This window comes from Prionailurus bengalensis, chromosome B1 (assembly GCF_016509475.1).
Source record: "Prionailurus bengalensis isolate Pbe53 chromosome B1, Fcat_Pben_1.1_paternal_pri, whole genome shotgun sequence".
NCBI classification, from domain to species: Eukaryota; Metazoa; Chordata; class Mammalia; order Carnivora; family Felidae; genus Prionailurus; species Prionailurus bengalensis.
In genome coordinates, this window is record NC_057344.1 from 85,772,374 (window position 1) to 85,785,135 (window position 12,762).

Consider the following 12,762-nt stretch of genomic DNA (forward strand, 5'->3'; position numbering starts at 1 on the left):
GTTCACTCTGACTCTCTTTGAGCTTTTTAAAATGTTTATTTTTGAGAGAGACAGAAAGAGAGACAGAGTGCAAACAGGGGAGGGGCAGATAGACATGGAGACAGAATCCGAAGCAGGCTCCAGACTCTGAGCTGTCAGCACAGAACCCGTTGCTGAACTTGAACCCAGGAACCACAAGATCATGACCTGAGCCGAAGTCAGATGCTTAACCAACTGAGCCACCCAGGGGCCCCTCCCTGAGTCTCTTTGTATAGCGGCCCCTCAGCAAAGAGGGGGATCAACTCCATAACAGTACAATGTTGGCAAAACCACATTTAACAAATCTATCATAACAAACAGGCTAGGGAAAAAAAACTATTCAGATGGCATTAAATGCCCATATTTTTTAGCTGTAAAAAAAGGTTCTAGAAGACATCTGTTTTCAAAATATGTCAGATTCATCAATGTGTGAAGCAGCTGTGCCAGTAGGTGACCCTTCTGTTTAGGAGACACTGTGCCTGCGTTGGCAGCAGCAGAGGAGAGGTTACCACAAATTTCACATAGGAATCCTGTATCCCTTTTAAAGGGGAAAATTTAGAATCACTCGCATCGGCTGCTTCCCTTCCAAGTTGGAGCAAGATGCTGGGGTAATCAGCGAACGTTTCATACACTATCACGATCTTTCCAGGGCCTGGTCTGCACATACATATATAAGAAAGTGGAGCATGAAGAGATCTCTTTCCTCCACCCAGCCCTGTCCTTGCACACCGTAGGGGAAAGAGGCCCTAGTCACCTTCACTTTAACTCTGCATCGGGAATAAGCAACAAAGAAATCTTCCAAATACAGGTGCACAGCCATACTGTCTCAATATAGCACCTGGCTGTGGAAATAATGATGTCTCTTTGTCCGCATATGCTTATATGCACAGATTGATATTTGAAAAGATGTTCCCCCCAAAAGCCAATTGTTATCTCTAAGTGGTGATATTTGGGGAAATTCTCCTTTCTCTTTTATACTTCTCTATCGTGCTCAGTTTTTAGAAAAAAACATTTATCATTTTTATAATCTGAAAAATGAAGCTATTTTAATCTTGGGGAAAAACATTATTGTGTGTGTTGAAAGCCTAAAATGTAATAAAAATGCAGAGTCACATTACTATGTTGCACCCTAAAAACATAGTGAAAGGCACTTTCATGCAAACATAATAGATGAGGTTGTGAAGAAGTATGCACTGTCCATGCTGCTGGGGGGAAGAAGTGGGTACAATCTTCCTGGGGAATAATTTGCCAATGTGTGTCAAGAGCATTAAAAAGGTGCATTCTAGAAGGTCCAGAAATTCTACCTAGGAATCTATATTAAGAAAATAATTAAGGGGAGCCTCAGGGATGGCTCAGTTGATTAAGCGTCCGACTTTTGATTTCAGCAAGGTCATGATCTCACAGTTCATGAATTCAAGCCCCATATTGGGCTCTGCACTGACAGCAGGGAGTCTGCTTGGGATTTTCTCTCTCTCTCTCTCTCTCTCTCTCTCTCTTTCTCTTTCTCTTTCTCTCTCAAAATAAATGAATGAACAAAAAATAAATAAACAAATATGCAAAGACATATAATTAAACATGTTCATCACAGATCTGCTTATATTTTATTTTTTAATTTCTTTACCATTTATTTATTTTTGAAAGACAGAGAGAGACAGAGCAGGAGCAGTGGGAGGGCCAGAAAGAGGAGAAACACAGAATCTGAAGCAGGCTCCAGGATCTGAGCTATAAGCACAGATCCCAATGTGGGGCTTGAACTCATGAACCTTGAGATCAAGACCTGAGCAGAAGTCAGATGCTTAACCAACTGAACCACCCAGGTGCCCCTGTTTATAATATTTTAAAGATGCAAATAATTATGGCAGCTGAGTTAAATAAATGAAGGTACATCATATAATTAAATAATATGCAGTTAATGAAAGTAATGATATAAATGTACATTTTTTAAATATCTGGGGACGTGTTCACAATATTGTTATGAACAAAAGCAAGACATAAAAATTTGCCTGTAGTGTGAACCCATTTCTGTTTAAAAAGAAAAACACACTACATAACCTGTATACTTACATTCTTTTCTTTCAGCTTATCTGTTTTGTCTAATTTTTCTACAATCAACATGATTTACTTATGTGATTAGAAGTTAAATAGCAAGAGGAATATTAATCCAAAATGTTCAAATTTATAAAATAGTTTATGTGATCTCCTTTACACACACACACACACACACACACACACACACACACATTTTATTATACTGATGGTTACTCACTCCAGGTTTTAATAAAGCCTATACATGATCTGGTACCAGCTTCAAGGATAGCCATAAAAATATTTTTAGAGTTGGTTTAATCAAATGTAATCTCTAATATAGTACTGTTTCATTTAACCACCAACCAGCTGTCTTTATCTACAATTCTGTGATTTTCTATTGGCACATCTGAGATAGATTTTCTCATTTCTTTCAAAAGTTTTCTTAATTGAGACTTCATGTTAAAATCCAAGGGTCACAGTTTGTAGGGAAGGTTGCATTCAAAAGGTACATATTTTAGTATTTTAAATATGTGCCTCCCATTTCGGTATTCTTAGGTGAGTGAGGGCTGGTTCTGTATAAAGGAAGAAAGAAGAAATTAGGTTTTAAAAAGTTTCATTCAGGGACAGAATGTCTAAGCTTCCAATTTGATTGACTGAGTCATTCCCATTAAAAGCAAACTGTAATTTTCATTGGAATAGAAATCAGTGTGATTTAACACATCCCTTTTTATGGAAGATTGCATTTCACAGCCTATAAGAAGATCACAAGTGACAAAAAAAAAAAAAAAGCAAAATTCTCACCAGCACAATTTTATCATGAAAATGCCTATTTAGGTCTATATTTTATACAAGAAATCAAAGACGTCATTGAAGGGCAATACATTCTGTAAAAGAAACCTCAGTGATAAACGCCTGACGAGAGTATTAAGAGCCTTGGGGACAAATAAAGAGTGAGTTATTTTTTTGACTTTTCCCCAATTCTGATAAAGATAGCTCAACAGCCAGCTCTCGTGCTTATTTTTTAAGAATTAAGTGATCTGAATTATTTCTCCCTTGGTCCAGAGAATAAGTTTGCTTTCCCAGTTAATGTTTTATACCTACAGGTTTTCAAAGATTTGCAGTGTTCAGATTATTTTCTGTTTTATAATCTGTGGTCTGAAGCTCTGAGAGTCTGAAAATTAAGAGGTAAAGGGTTTAAATATAGTTGATAATTTGGGAGTTTGAGTGATACGTTGTTTGGTGTTAGTAATGATGCCTAGATATCCCTCTTTCTTTTAAATCATTTAGTCAAATATAAGAAAATGATTTAAAGATTTGAGATTCAAGATAGAATATAGTATTTCTCTTGTAAAAATGCTGTCAGTATGATAAAAAGACAGTTCTCTTATTTGAAAAGGAAACTGCAGGGGTGCCTGGGTAGCTTAGTCAGTTAAGTGTCCAACTTCAGCTCAGGTCATGATCTCACAGTTCATGAGTTCAAGTCCCATGTCAGGCTCTGTGCTGACAGCTGAGGGCCTGGAGCCTGCTTTGGATTCTGTGTCTTCCTCTCTCTCTGCCCCTCCCGAGCTCATGCTCTGTCTCTCTGTCTCAAAAATAAATAAACATTAAAAAGGAAAAGAAAAGTGCATTTGTTCCTTGAATTTTTGAATTAGAGAATCTGTGTAAAATTGACCATCTTTTTTTTTTTTTTCATAACATTCATGTGTGTGAATCAAAGTATTTTATTTCAAAAAGATCATTAAAAATATTAGTTCTTATCCTCAGAGGAAAATAGTTGTATTCCTCTACTTAAAAAAAGAAAAGCCATGGGGTGCCTGGGTGGCTCAGTCGGTTGAGTGTCCAACTTCGGCTCAGGTCATGATCTCAGGGTGTGTAGGTTTGAGCCCCGTGTCAGGCTGTGGGCTGTCAGCTCAGAGCCTGGAGCCTGCTTCGGATTCTGTGACTCCCTCTCTTCCTCTGCCCCTCCCCCACTCATGCTCTGTCTCTCTCTGCCTCTCAAAAATAAAGAAACATAATCAACAAATTTTTTTAAAAGAAAACTTGCTTATTAGGTTTATAGGCACATGTGTAATTCAGAAAAAACACTATTATTGCCGATATCAATGTTTCAATCTGCTTTTTACTTATATTCATGTGTTTGATACTAATATTTGTGTTGATTTAAAAAATCCTGTTGATGGTGGGGTTTTTTTTGCGTGTTTTTAACAAGCAAAAAAATGGACAAATTAGTCATTGTCAAAAGACCAGCGTGACTGTGGGGAAAAAACCATCATCCTTAAAAGGAAAGAGGAGGCTATTTCACAATCTTCAGAACACACAGCTATATACCAGGTTAAAGAATGTTTGCCTTTTTGATATGGCTGCTTGGCTTACACAAAACAGGGGAGATGTCAGACATTTCCCAGCTAATGGAGTAATCGAAGGCCAAGTAATGGGTCAATGCTCAGTGACTGATTTTACAATAAAAATGAACCTACAGTGAGACTTTGTGAAGTATCAGTTGCATAAGATATGCCCACATACATAGCTACCCTATCTTGGTAATCTCACCAAATGGCAGCCAGTCATAGGCTGGGCAGCAACCTAGTCCTTGGATAAAGAGATAAGGTGAGCCAATCCATTTCCCTCTCATGAATTAGAGCACTGAAATACCTAAAGATTTTAGTTAATGGTGGGAGCTATGGCTTGAAAGCAATGACAAAAGATGGAACCAGAGAAACTTTCATGAGCCACATACATGCTTAAGTTATAAGAAACAGAAACCATGGGTGAGGAGAGGACACTGGTCAGTGAAAAGAATATACTAAAATAAATGCCTAAAGAAAAGCAGAGATTCAGAGACAGAGAGAAGGCGAGTGGTCGAGCAAGCAAGAGAGGGGTTGGTCCCAGAGCTTCTCGAAGTTTTCTTGTACTAGTTTAGTCTGTGTGAACCCTTGCAATAACATCTTCCTTCCTTCCTTCCTTCCTTCCTTCCTTCCTTCCTTCCTTCCTTCCCTCCTTCCTTCCCTCCCTCCCTCCTTCCCTCTTCCTTCCTTCCCTCCTTCCCTCCTTCCCTCTTCCTTCCTTCCCTCCTTCCCTCCTTCCCTCCTCCTTCCTTCCTCTCTCCCCCCACCCCCAACTTCTTTTCTCTGGTAAATTAAATTATCAAAAGGGTCAAACCACTAGTAGGCTTTAGAAGAAAACAAAACAAAACAAAGTATATTACATTCATGCAATATAACATTACAAACAAGAGGAAATAGTCTTTAGAAAACAAATTGTCTGTAGCAGGTTACCTAGTGGAACTCTGTTGTCCAGGCTTGCCCACAGCCCTCTCACCTTATTTTGGTAATAGATCTTTGATTTTCCTTTGGAGACTATCCCACACCCACTGACCTGTCACCTCTGCCACCACCTGTCCAGGATGGGCATGAGACTCAGTTCTAGCCAATCAGTGGATCCTGACAGACCACAGTCATAGATAGATAATAGCCATGACAGCATTATATAATTTTGAATCACTTTAATCCTAAAGAAAAATGTGACAAATAATGTGTGGAGAAAGAAGGAAAAGGTGCAGTTAAGATTTGGGGGCTTATATAATAGCAAAAAATAAAGAGACCTAAATAAAAGACCAACTTCCAAACTCTGCTATTAATTACCTAAGTGACCTGAGTCAAGCCCTTCCCTTCTCTGAGCTTCAGTTTCCTTGTTCATGTTATGAGGAGCTCAATGCAACTGCAATCAGGGTCTCTTTTCCTTTCTAAATCTCTAAGCCTTTCTTAAATTTAGAAATTCAGCAGTCAAGTCCGCACCTCCACTTTGGGCATTTTCAGAAGTGCAGGTGCTACGCCTTGGTTTATGACAATGATCTTTTCACAGTCTTGGCCCTCAGGGAACTTGCAATGGATGATTTTGAAGTAGGCCAAAAATCTCCCTTCCCTTCCCTGCGGTCTAAGCTTTTGACCTTATCATTCCCAACCATTAAAACTTGTCCTCTTTAATGACAGTTAATCAGAAAACGAATCTCTGTGACACCTTGCTTCATTTTTTTCTCCCCTGGAGACTTCCTGTCTTCTTCCCTTTCTTCATTCCAGGAACACTGATACATTTGACAGAGGTCATCGGGCCACATGGAAAGAAATGATGTTTTATTCATAATTGATTTACAGAGCGTCTCAGAATTCAAAAGGTGGACCGATCCACTAAATGGAGGCAGGGTAGTTCTATTACAGATTCGAGGCATTTTGAAGGATCTTTCTCCTCAATGTGCAGCATATATAAGGATGGTCTTGGCTATGTTCAGCCACTTAAAGTTGAAAGAACCCAACCGTGGCTTCTGTATCATCAATTAGCTCTATTACTTGCAGACTAGACATTCAGGTGACTGGTTGATCTAGTTTTTCCAGCTGGATTAGCAGCTCAGATCCAGTGTGAAGGTCTCTTCAGATATCAAAGCTACTGTAAAGTCTTGGATCTTTGAAGCAATGATTACCCTTCTTTAACCCAACCAGTAAACCTTCTTTCTACCTCCCTGGACACTAGACATTCCAAATACCCTACTGCAGCTCCTGCCCTTCCAGGTTGGATAAGGAAAGTACGGGCACTTAAAAAATGGTTCCTGTTAACATGTTACTTTTAGCTAGGAGACTAGGGGAGTAGTTGGCACTTTCTTACTCCCCTGGGTGAATTCTCTCTGCAGAAACTAGAACCAAATTTATTACTGACTTGCCCACTCTTGGGGCTGCTAGAATTGGGAGGTGAGAGGGTGTGGGCAGAAATACAGTGCCCAAGACTCTACAGTATTTCCAAGGGTGGTGCAAATCCCTAGAAGGCAAAATGAAGCATTTATTTGGAGGGGCGAGGACAGGGGGGAAAATACACCACTGTGAAGATGAAAAGCAGAAAATGTGGAAACTGTAGGAATGAGGGGGTAAGAAGTTCCAAAGACAAATTTACTACCCTCACAATTTTGTTTCAATCAGATCTACCCACTAAGCAGTAAACTCATTGATTGCTCCAAGGGGTGGGGGGCATAAGAACCTTATCTGGGTTGACTTTTCCAAGTGGGGAAGGGGAGAGTAGGAGATCTCAGTGAGACACAAAGACTGCGGTATCATTTACCCCTACCTTACCTAGGCATCTGTTGAATGCTTTTCTTCCTTAAGTGGTTTGAGACAATCCTTGGACTTAAAACCAATGAGAATGAATTGAATGTTAAAAATACCCACTTCACTGAGGAAGTGATTGGATTAATTAGATTCTCTTTGTGTTATTTTTAGTTCTGGTATATTTGATTGTCTTTTTTTTTTTTTTTTAAACAAAGCTACACTTTAGCAAGTGAGCAGTTGGCAGTATGAGATGAGTGAACTGCCATAAACTCTTTGTAGCTTCCCTGATTCTTTGCAATGCCTGCCACTACAGGTTATCACAATTCATTATAATAATAGAAACCCCGATTTCCTGGAAAGAATGTGCTCTCCTTTTTTTTCAATTTTTTAAATGTTTATTTATATTTGAGAAAGAGAGAGAGAGAGAGAATGAGTGGGGGAGGAGCAGAGAGAGATGGAAACAGAATCTGAAGCAGGCTCCAGGCTTGGAGCTGTCAGCACAGAGCCCGATGTAGGTAGGGCTCAAACTCATGAGCCCTGAGATCATGACCTGAGTCGAAGTCGGATGCTTAATGGACTGAGCCACCCAGGCGCCCCAAGAATGTGCTCTCTTACAAGAAACTAGAAAATAGTTAAGGACTTAAATTTTTTTCTCCTTTTGGTGTCGAATCTTGCTCTCAAAACAAGTTTTTGTAAATTTGTTTTGGTTTTTATTGTTAATTTTACATTTAATCTTCATGAAGGCAAGGATTTTTATATGGTTTGTTCACTTCTTATCCCCAGGGCCTACAGTATAGTAGGCATTCAATAACTACATGTCGAATGAATGAGTGAGTGAATGAACCCATGAATCATAAGTAAATAGCACTTTGGTACCTATCAATACAGAATGCTACGCTAGGGTTAGGGTTAGGGTAGAGCTATCAAGTCACAACTTTGAGCAGTATGATGACGACATTCTAAAAGACAATATGAAGGCACTTAGACTTTTAAAAAATGCTAATTACACAAAATGAAGGAATTTTTATGGAAGCACTTCAAAACATTAGAAGTTATATAAATATATTATTAAACTTTTGCATATGTATGATTTGCAGTCTTAATGTTTATTGTGTTTGACTTGCAATTGATTCTACTAGTAAAGGTGATGTGCTATGGCCAAAGATACCAAGTGAGATTTTCGAGTCTCTGTTAAATATGTGAAGTTTCCACAAATACCTAGAGGTCTGGTATGTTTCCTGAAGAGGCAGAAGATCAGGCGATGTGATAAGGTAAAGAGACACTTCCATTCCATCAGAGTTCACTGGGGAGGAAACCAACAGCACAGAGGCGGCCTGTGTTAAAATGGCTGGGATACATTCACTTTGCCATTTGAAGGAATTCAGCAGTACAGATGAGAGCTACATAAGCAAAAAAGCTCAAGTCCACACAAGAAAGTCTTATCTGAATGCTTTGCTCACTTGGAAAAGATAAGTCTAGGACTATCCAACTTCCACAACAAAGCAGAGCTTTGGTAAATTCCCATCATCTAGGAAGTAGAGCCTCTTTTTGCTAAACTAGCTATCTGCAGATCTCCTAGGTGTAAAAAAGAGTGAAAAAAGGTCACCAGATATATAGGTAGATGGGCTGTGATCACAGGTCTTGAAGTATTGGGGGAATGCAAAAACCATCTAGCGATAAAGCGTGTCTTTGTTGGGGTTGGGGGGGGTCTGGGTGGCTCAGTCGGTTAAGCTGGTCTTTGTTGTGTCTCTGAATTCAATGATTAAAAAAAATTTTTTTTTATTCCATCTATTAAATGTGAATATATCCGTGAATTCTGGCATTCCTGGTCCTCGGAGCTCCAAATGCCTGAAATAGGAACGGCTGTAGTGTGAATTAGTTGGCCTAAGCTCTTGGGCTGCTTCCAACTTCGCTACTGCTCATGCCCCACAGGTCAAGGAAAGAAGTGATGTAATGCACTTAGCTGGGCCACTTTAATTACAATGCAATGGGGAGGGGGAGGGGTTACAGGCGGTGACAAGTTTAGCGCATGACTTGCCCTGGGATGCAGGAAACAAAAACACGGACAACCATTGGCTGCGTCCACTTCCGACCCGGTATCTAGCTCCAAGTCTGGAACCTTGAAACACTTATTTCCTGGGAAGAGGGGTGGCGCTAGCCCACAGAGCGTCAACCATAAACATACAGCGCGCGCGCACACACACGCGCACACACACACACACACACACACACACACACACACACACGGAGGCTGGCAGCGTCCTCCCCGCTGAGATGGGCGTGGGGCCGAGCGCTTGGCCCACGGTCCCCAGAAGGTTCCCCCAAAGCCCGCCACAGCAGCCGGGCTCAGCGCTCGGAGCCCGCGGAGGACCCGCGTCCGCGGAAACTGGTGTCACTCGGGCCCGCTCTAAGTGAGCCGCGCTGGCGTCATTCATTCGCAGTGTCCGGAGCGTCCTTCCAGCTGCAAGCGGGGCTTCGCCGCAGGTGCGAGTGGCCCCGACGCGGAGCGTTACCGCGCGGTGACCTCGAGGGCGCGGAGCGGCTAGAGACTGAGGAGATCTGGAGCTCGGCTAGGTGCTGCTGTAGCAGCCGCGCCCCAGCCCAGCTCGGCGCTCGCCGCGGGGCCGTGTCGGCTGCAGGCTCCCGCAGCCCTGCTCGCCGCCGCCGATCCGGATCCCGGGACTGAGCGCCACCACTTCCTCCTCCTCCCGCTCCTCTTCCTCCTCCTCCTCCTCCTCCTCCCGCTCCTCGCGCCGCCGTGGGCCGGAGCCGGGCTGCGGGGCGGCGGGCCTGGGCGTCTGCGGCCGCGGGCTCGCGGGGGGCGGCGCCGCCGCGGGGAGGATGCTGCTCGCCGCACCCGCGTCCTCGCCGTCCTCCCCGGCCGCCCGCGGGGGCTTTGTTGTGGCCCGGCCTCCGCGGACCGCCGCCTGGTGAAGTCGCTCTTCGCCGCCGCACCTAGCGGGCGGGAGGGCGCGCGTGTGCCCGGGAGTGCGCGCCTGTGCGCGCCGGTGTGTGCAGGACCTGACCCGCGGGCCCATTGTGCGTCCGCCCGCGGCGCCCGGGAACATGTGGGTGAACCCCGAAGAGGTGCTGCTGGCCAACGCGCTGTGGATCACGGAGAGGGCCAACCCCTACTTCATCCTGCAGCGGAGGAAGGGGCACGCGGGCGATGGAGGCGGCGGCGGCGGACTAGCGGGTAAGGACCGGCGGCCAGTCCCTGCGGGAGGGGCCGGGAGCGCTGCGGCGCCGCCCGAGGCCCTAGGCTGCGGGCGCCCGGGACGCCGCCCGGTCCCCCGGGGCCGGGCGACCCGCCCCACTTTGGTGAGCGGAAGACCTTAGGAGTCCTGATTTTTCAGTCTGTGAAAGAGATGATTCTTCTCTGACCCTGTCAGGCTATGGGGCCCTTCAAGTACCGGGTGCCCCCTAGGTGGGTGATGTTGATGAGATTGGAGGTGGGGGAGGGTGGGGGGGGAGCAGCCCTTATGAATTAAATGCAGCACTTCTTCCTACCTCCCCACCCTCCTTAAAAATTATCGTTTTATATATGGGCAAGAGAGGCAAAAGATGGTTCATTTTGACTTCATTCACTTTACTCATCATGGCAGGATCAGGTATAAAATGCTCTTTTGTTTTCAGGGAAGCAATCAGTAAGAGACTGGTGTGGTCATTTCCTAGATTAGTTATGACTGAAGAGAATGAATAAGGAAAAAGGATATTGTTGTTGTTGTTGTTGCACCTAATAAGACCTAAGAAAGCAAGTTACCTGATTGTGAAACGAATTAGCGCTGTAACTGCATTTTAACTAGTTTAACTCAGTCACTTACCCGAACCCCCTCACAAGGTGTTATTAATACTGTAACTATTACTGAAACCATGCCTTATCATTTCGGGATTATAAAATCAGACCAATATCCCAAGTAGTGCCCTATTAGAAAGGTCTTCGTCATTAACTCACGAGTTTGCTTGCTGGGAGGTGACCAATAATCTTGAACTCATACCATACTGGAGAAATTGGACCTTCCCCTCCCCATGGTGATTAGAACGAAGAGAACTGGGATACTTTTTACAGTGAAGAAGTTAGTTGGAGAAATAGAAGGGAGAGGTTTAACCAGGAAAGAGATTGCAGAAAAGAGATGAACCTTGACCTCTTCAGAGTCCAAAATCTATCACCCTCTGGGAGTTTGCATGCTGGCTAAATTGTGGCTTTCAAAATGCCGTGCTATGAACTAAAAATTCCCGATGTGGTACGTATTTAGTTGAGATTGTAGTTTACAGGCTGGTTTTCTCAAGATTAAAATTCAAGTGGCACATTTTATGGCATATATTGGTTTGAAGGATCTTGCTAGTATATGGTATGGCCTATGGCTAACCTGATTTTTCTATACATTTTCTGCCATGAAAGAGAAGGCAATATGCAGAGCTCCAGACCCTGTTCTGGAAATTCTGATTAGTGGCCTAGAGTCAGAATTTTCCAGTTCATTTTGTAGAAGTTGTCTAACTATATACGCTAATATGTAGCTTGCGTATCTAAAACTGGGATCAGCTCAGATTGTCCTTTTTTAAACCTAAAACAACAATATAAAGTAGATGGTTTATTATATTAACAAAGAACATTTCCTATCTGAGGCTAACTGTCCTATCCCGTGTAACTACTATGTAGTATTTATTTTCTAGAGTCATTTGCAATAGATTATGAAAGATTCGGAGACGCAGAACCTTCTTTTCCTAGTTAATATTTTTATTATGTTCCTACTGACTCTTAGAGATGTAAGTAACCATAGCCTGCTTGGAATCTCATTATTGATAACTCACTTCAGAAAGAAAGTTACATCTTTTTAATTGGAAAATTGTCATTATTGCACTTACTGCAAGAATAATTGAGATTATCATCATGAGTAAAAATATTACTGCCAACTAAAGCTCTTTTCAACTAACATAGGAAAAATGTCTGCTCTGATAGATTGGTACCACGTTAAAGGTAGCAGGGACATTTTAGAAATCCTTGTACTATGTATAGTATATTTGGATCCTAATGTGAGTTCCTTCATGCATTCATTAACGTACTAAATCATTTAACAAACATTTGTTGGTAGTGCCTGAAGTGCCAGTCAAGAAGCTCACAGCCTTGTGGAGTAGACAAGTGTTTATTAAATAATCATAAAAATTAATATAAAATTGCCAATCCACAGGGTCCCAGCAGAAAACAGAATCAAACCTAGTTCAGATGAAGAGTTTCTTGAAAAGACAACTTAGAAAGGTGGGGGCAGGGTTACCAGAACCAGTGAAAGACACAGTGGTGGGGGGGTGTTACCATCCTAGGAGGCAGGAATGAGGTTCCTGGAAGCCTTATGAGCTGGAGCCAGGCAGGAGGAGCTTTGGGCCTCTGGAGACGCAGCCTCCCCAGAAACACAGAGCACAGCAAAAAGGAAGTGGAAAGGACATGCCTGATTTCTCTCCTCTTACCCTGCCAGCTCCTGCCATTGCCTTTCATCAGTAGAACCCAAGAGAAGCCAGGTGGATAGGATGTCCTGGTGATCTAGTCCCAAGGGATCAGCCTCCCAGGGATGGATCTGGGAGGTGGGGGCAGACTGAGAATGACCAGTACTAACATCGAAAGGAAAGGAGC

General features: G+C 42.9%; 1 protein-coding gene across 2 annotated transcripts in view; it reads left to right on the top strand.

The window, feature by feature from the left end:
* The first annotated feature begins 9,187 nt into the window (after positions 1-9,187).
* The window catches only part of TBC1D9 (TBC1 domain family member 9), a 115,237-nt gene continuing 111,662 nt past the window's right edge, over positions 9,188-12,762 (top strand). Inside the window, exon 1 of one of the 2 annotated variants that reach the window (XM_043568297.1) lies at positions 9,188-10,332. In XM_043568297.1, the coding sequence (XP_043424232.1) occupies positions 10,203-10,332 (130 nt within the window). In that variant the 5' untranslated portion in view covers positions 9,188-10,202. The remainder of the gene's footprint in view (positions 10,333-12,762) is intronic. The other variant, XM_043568306.1, reaches the window with a different exon arrangement.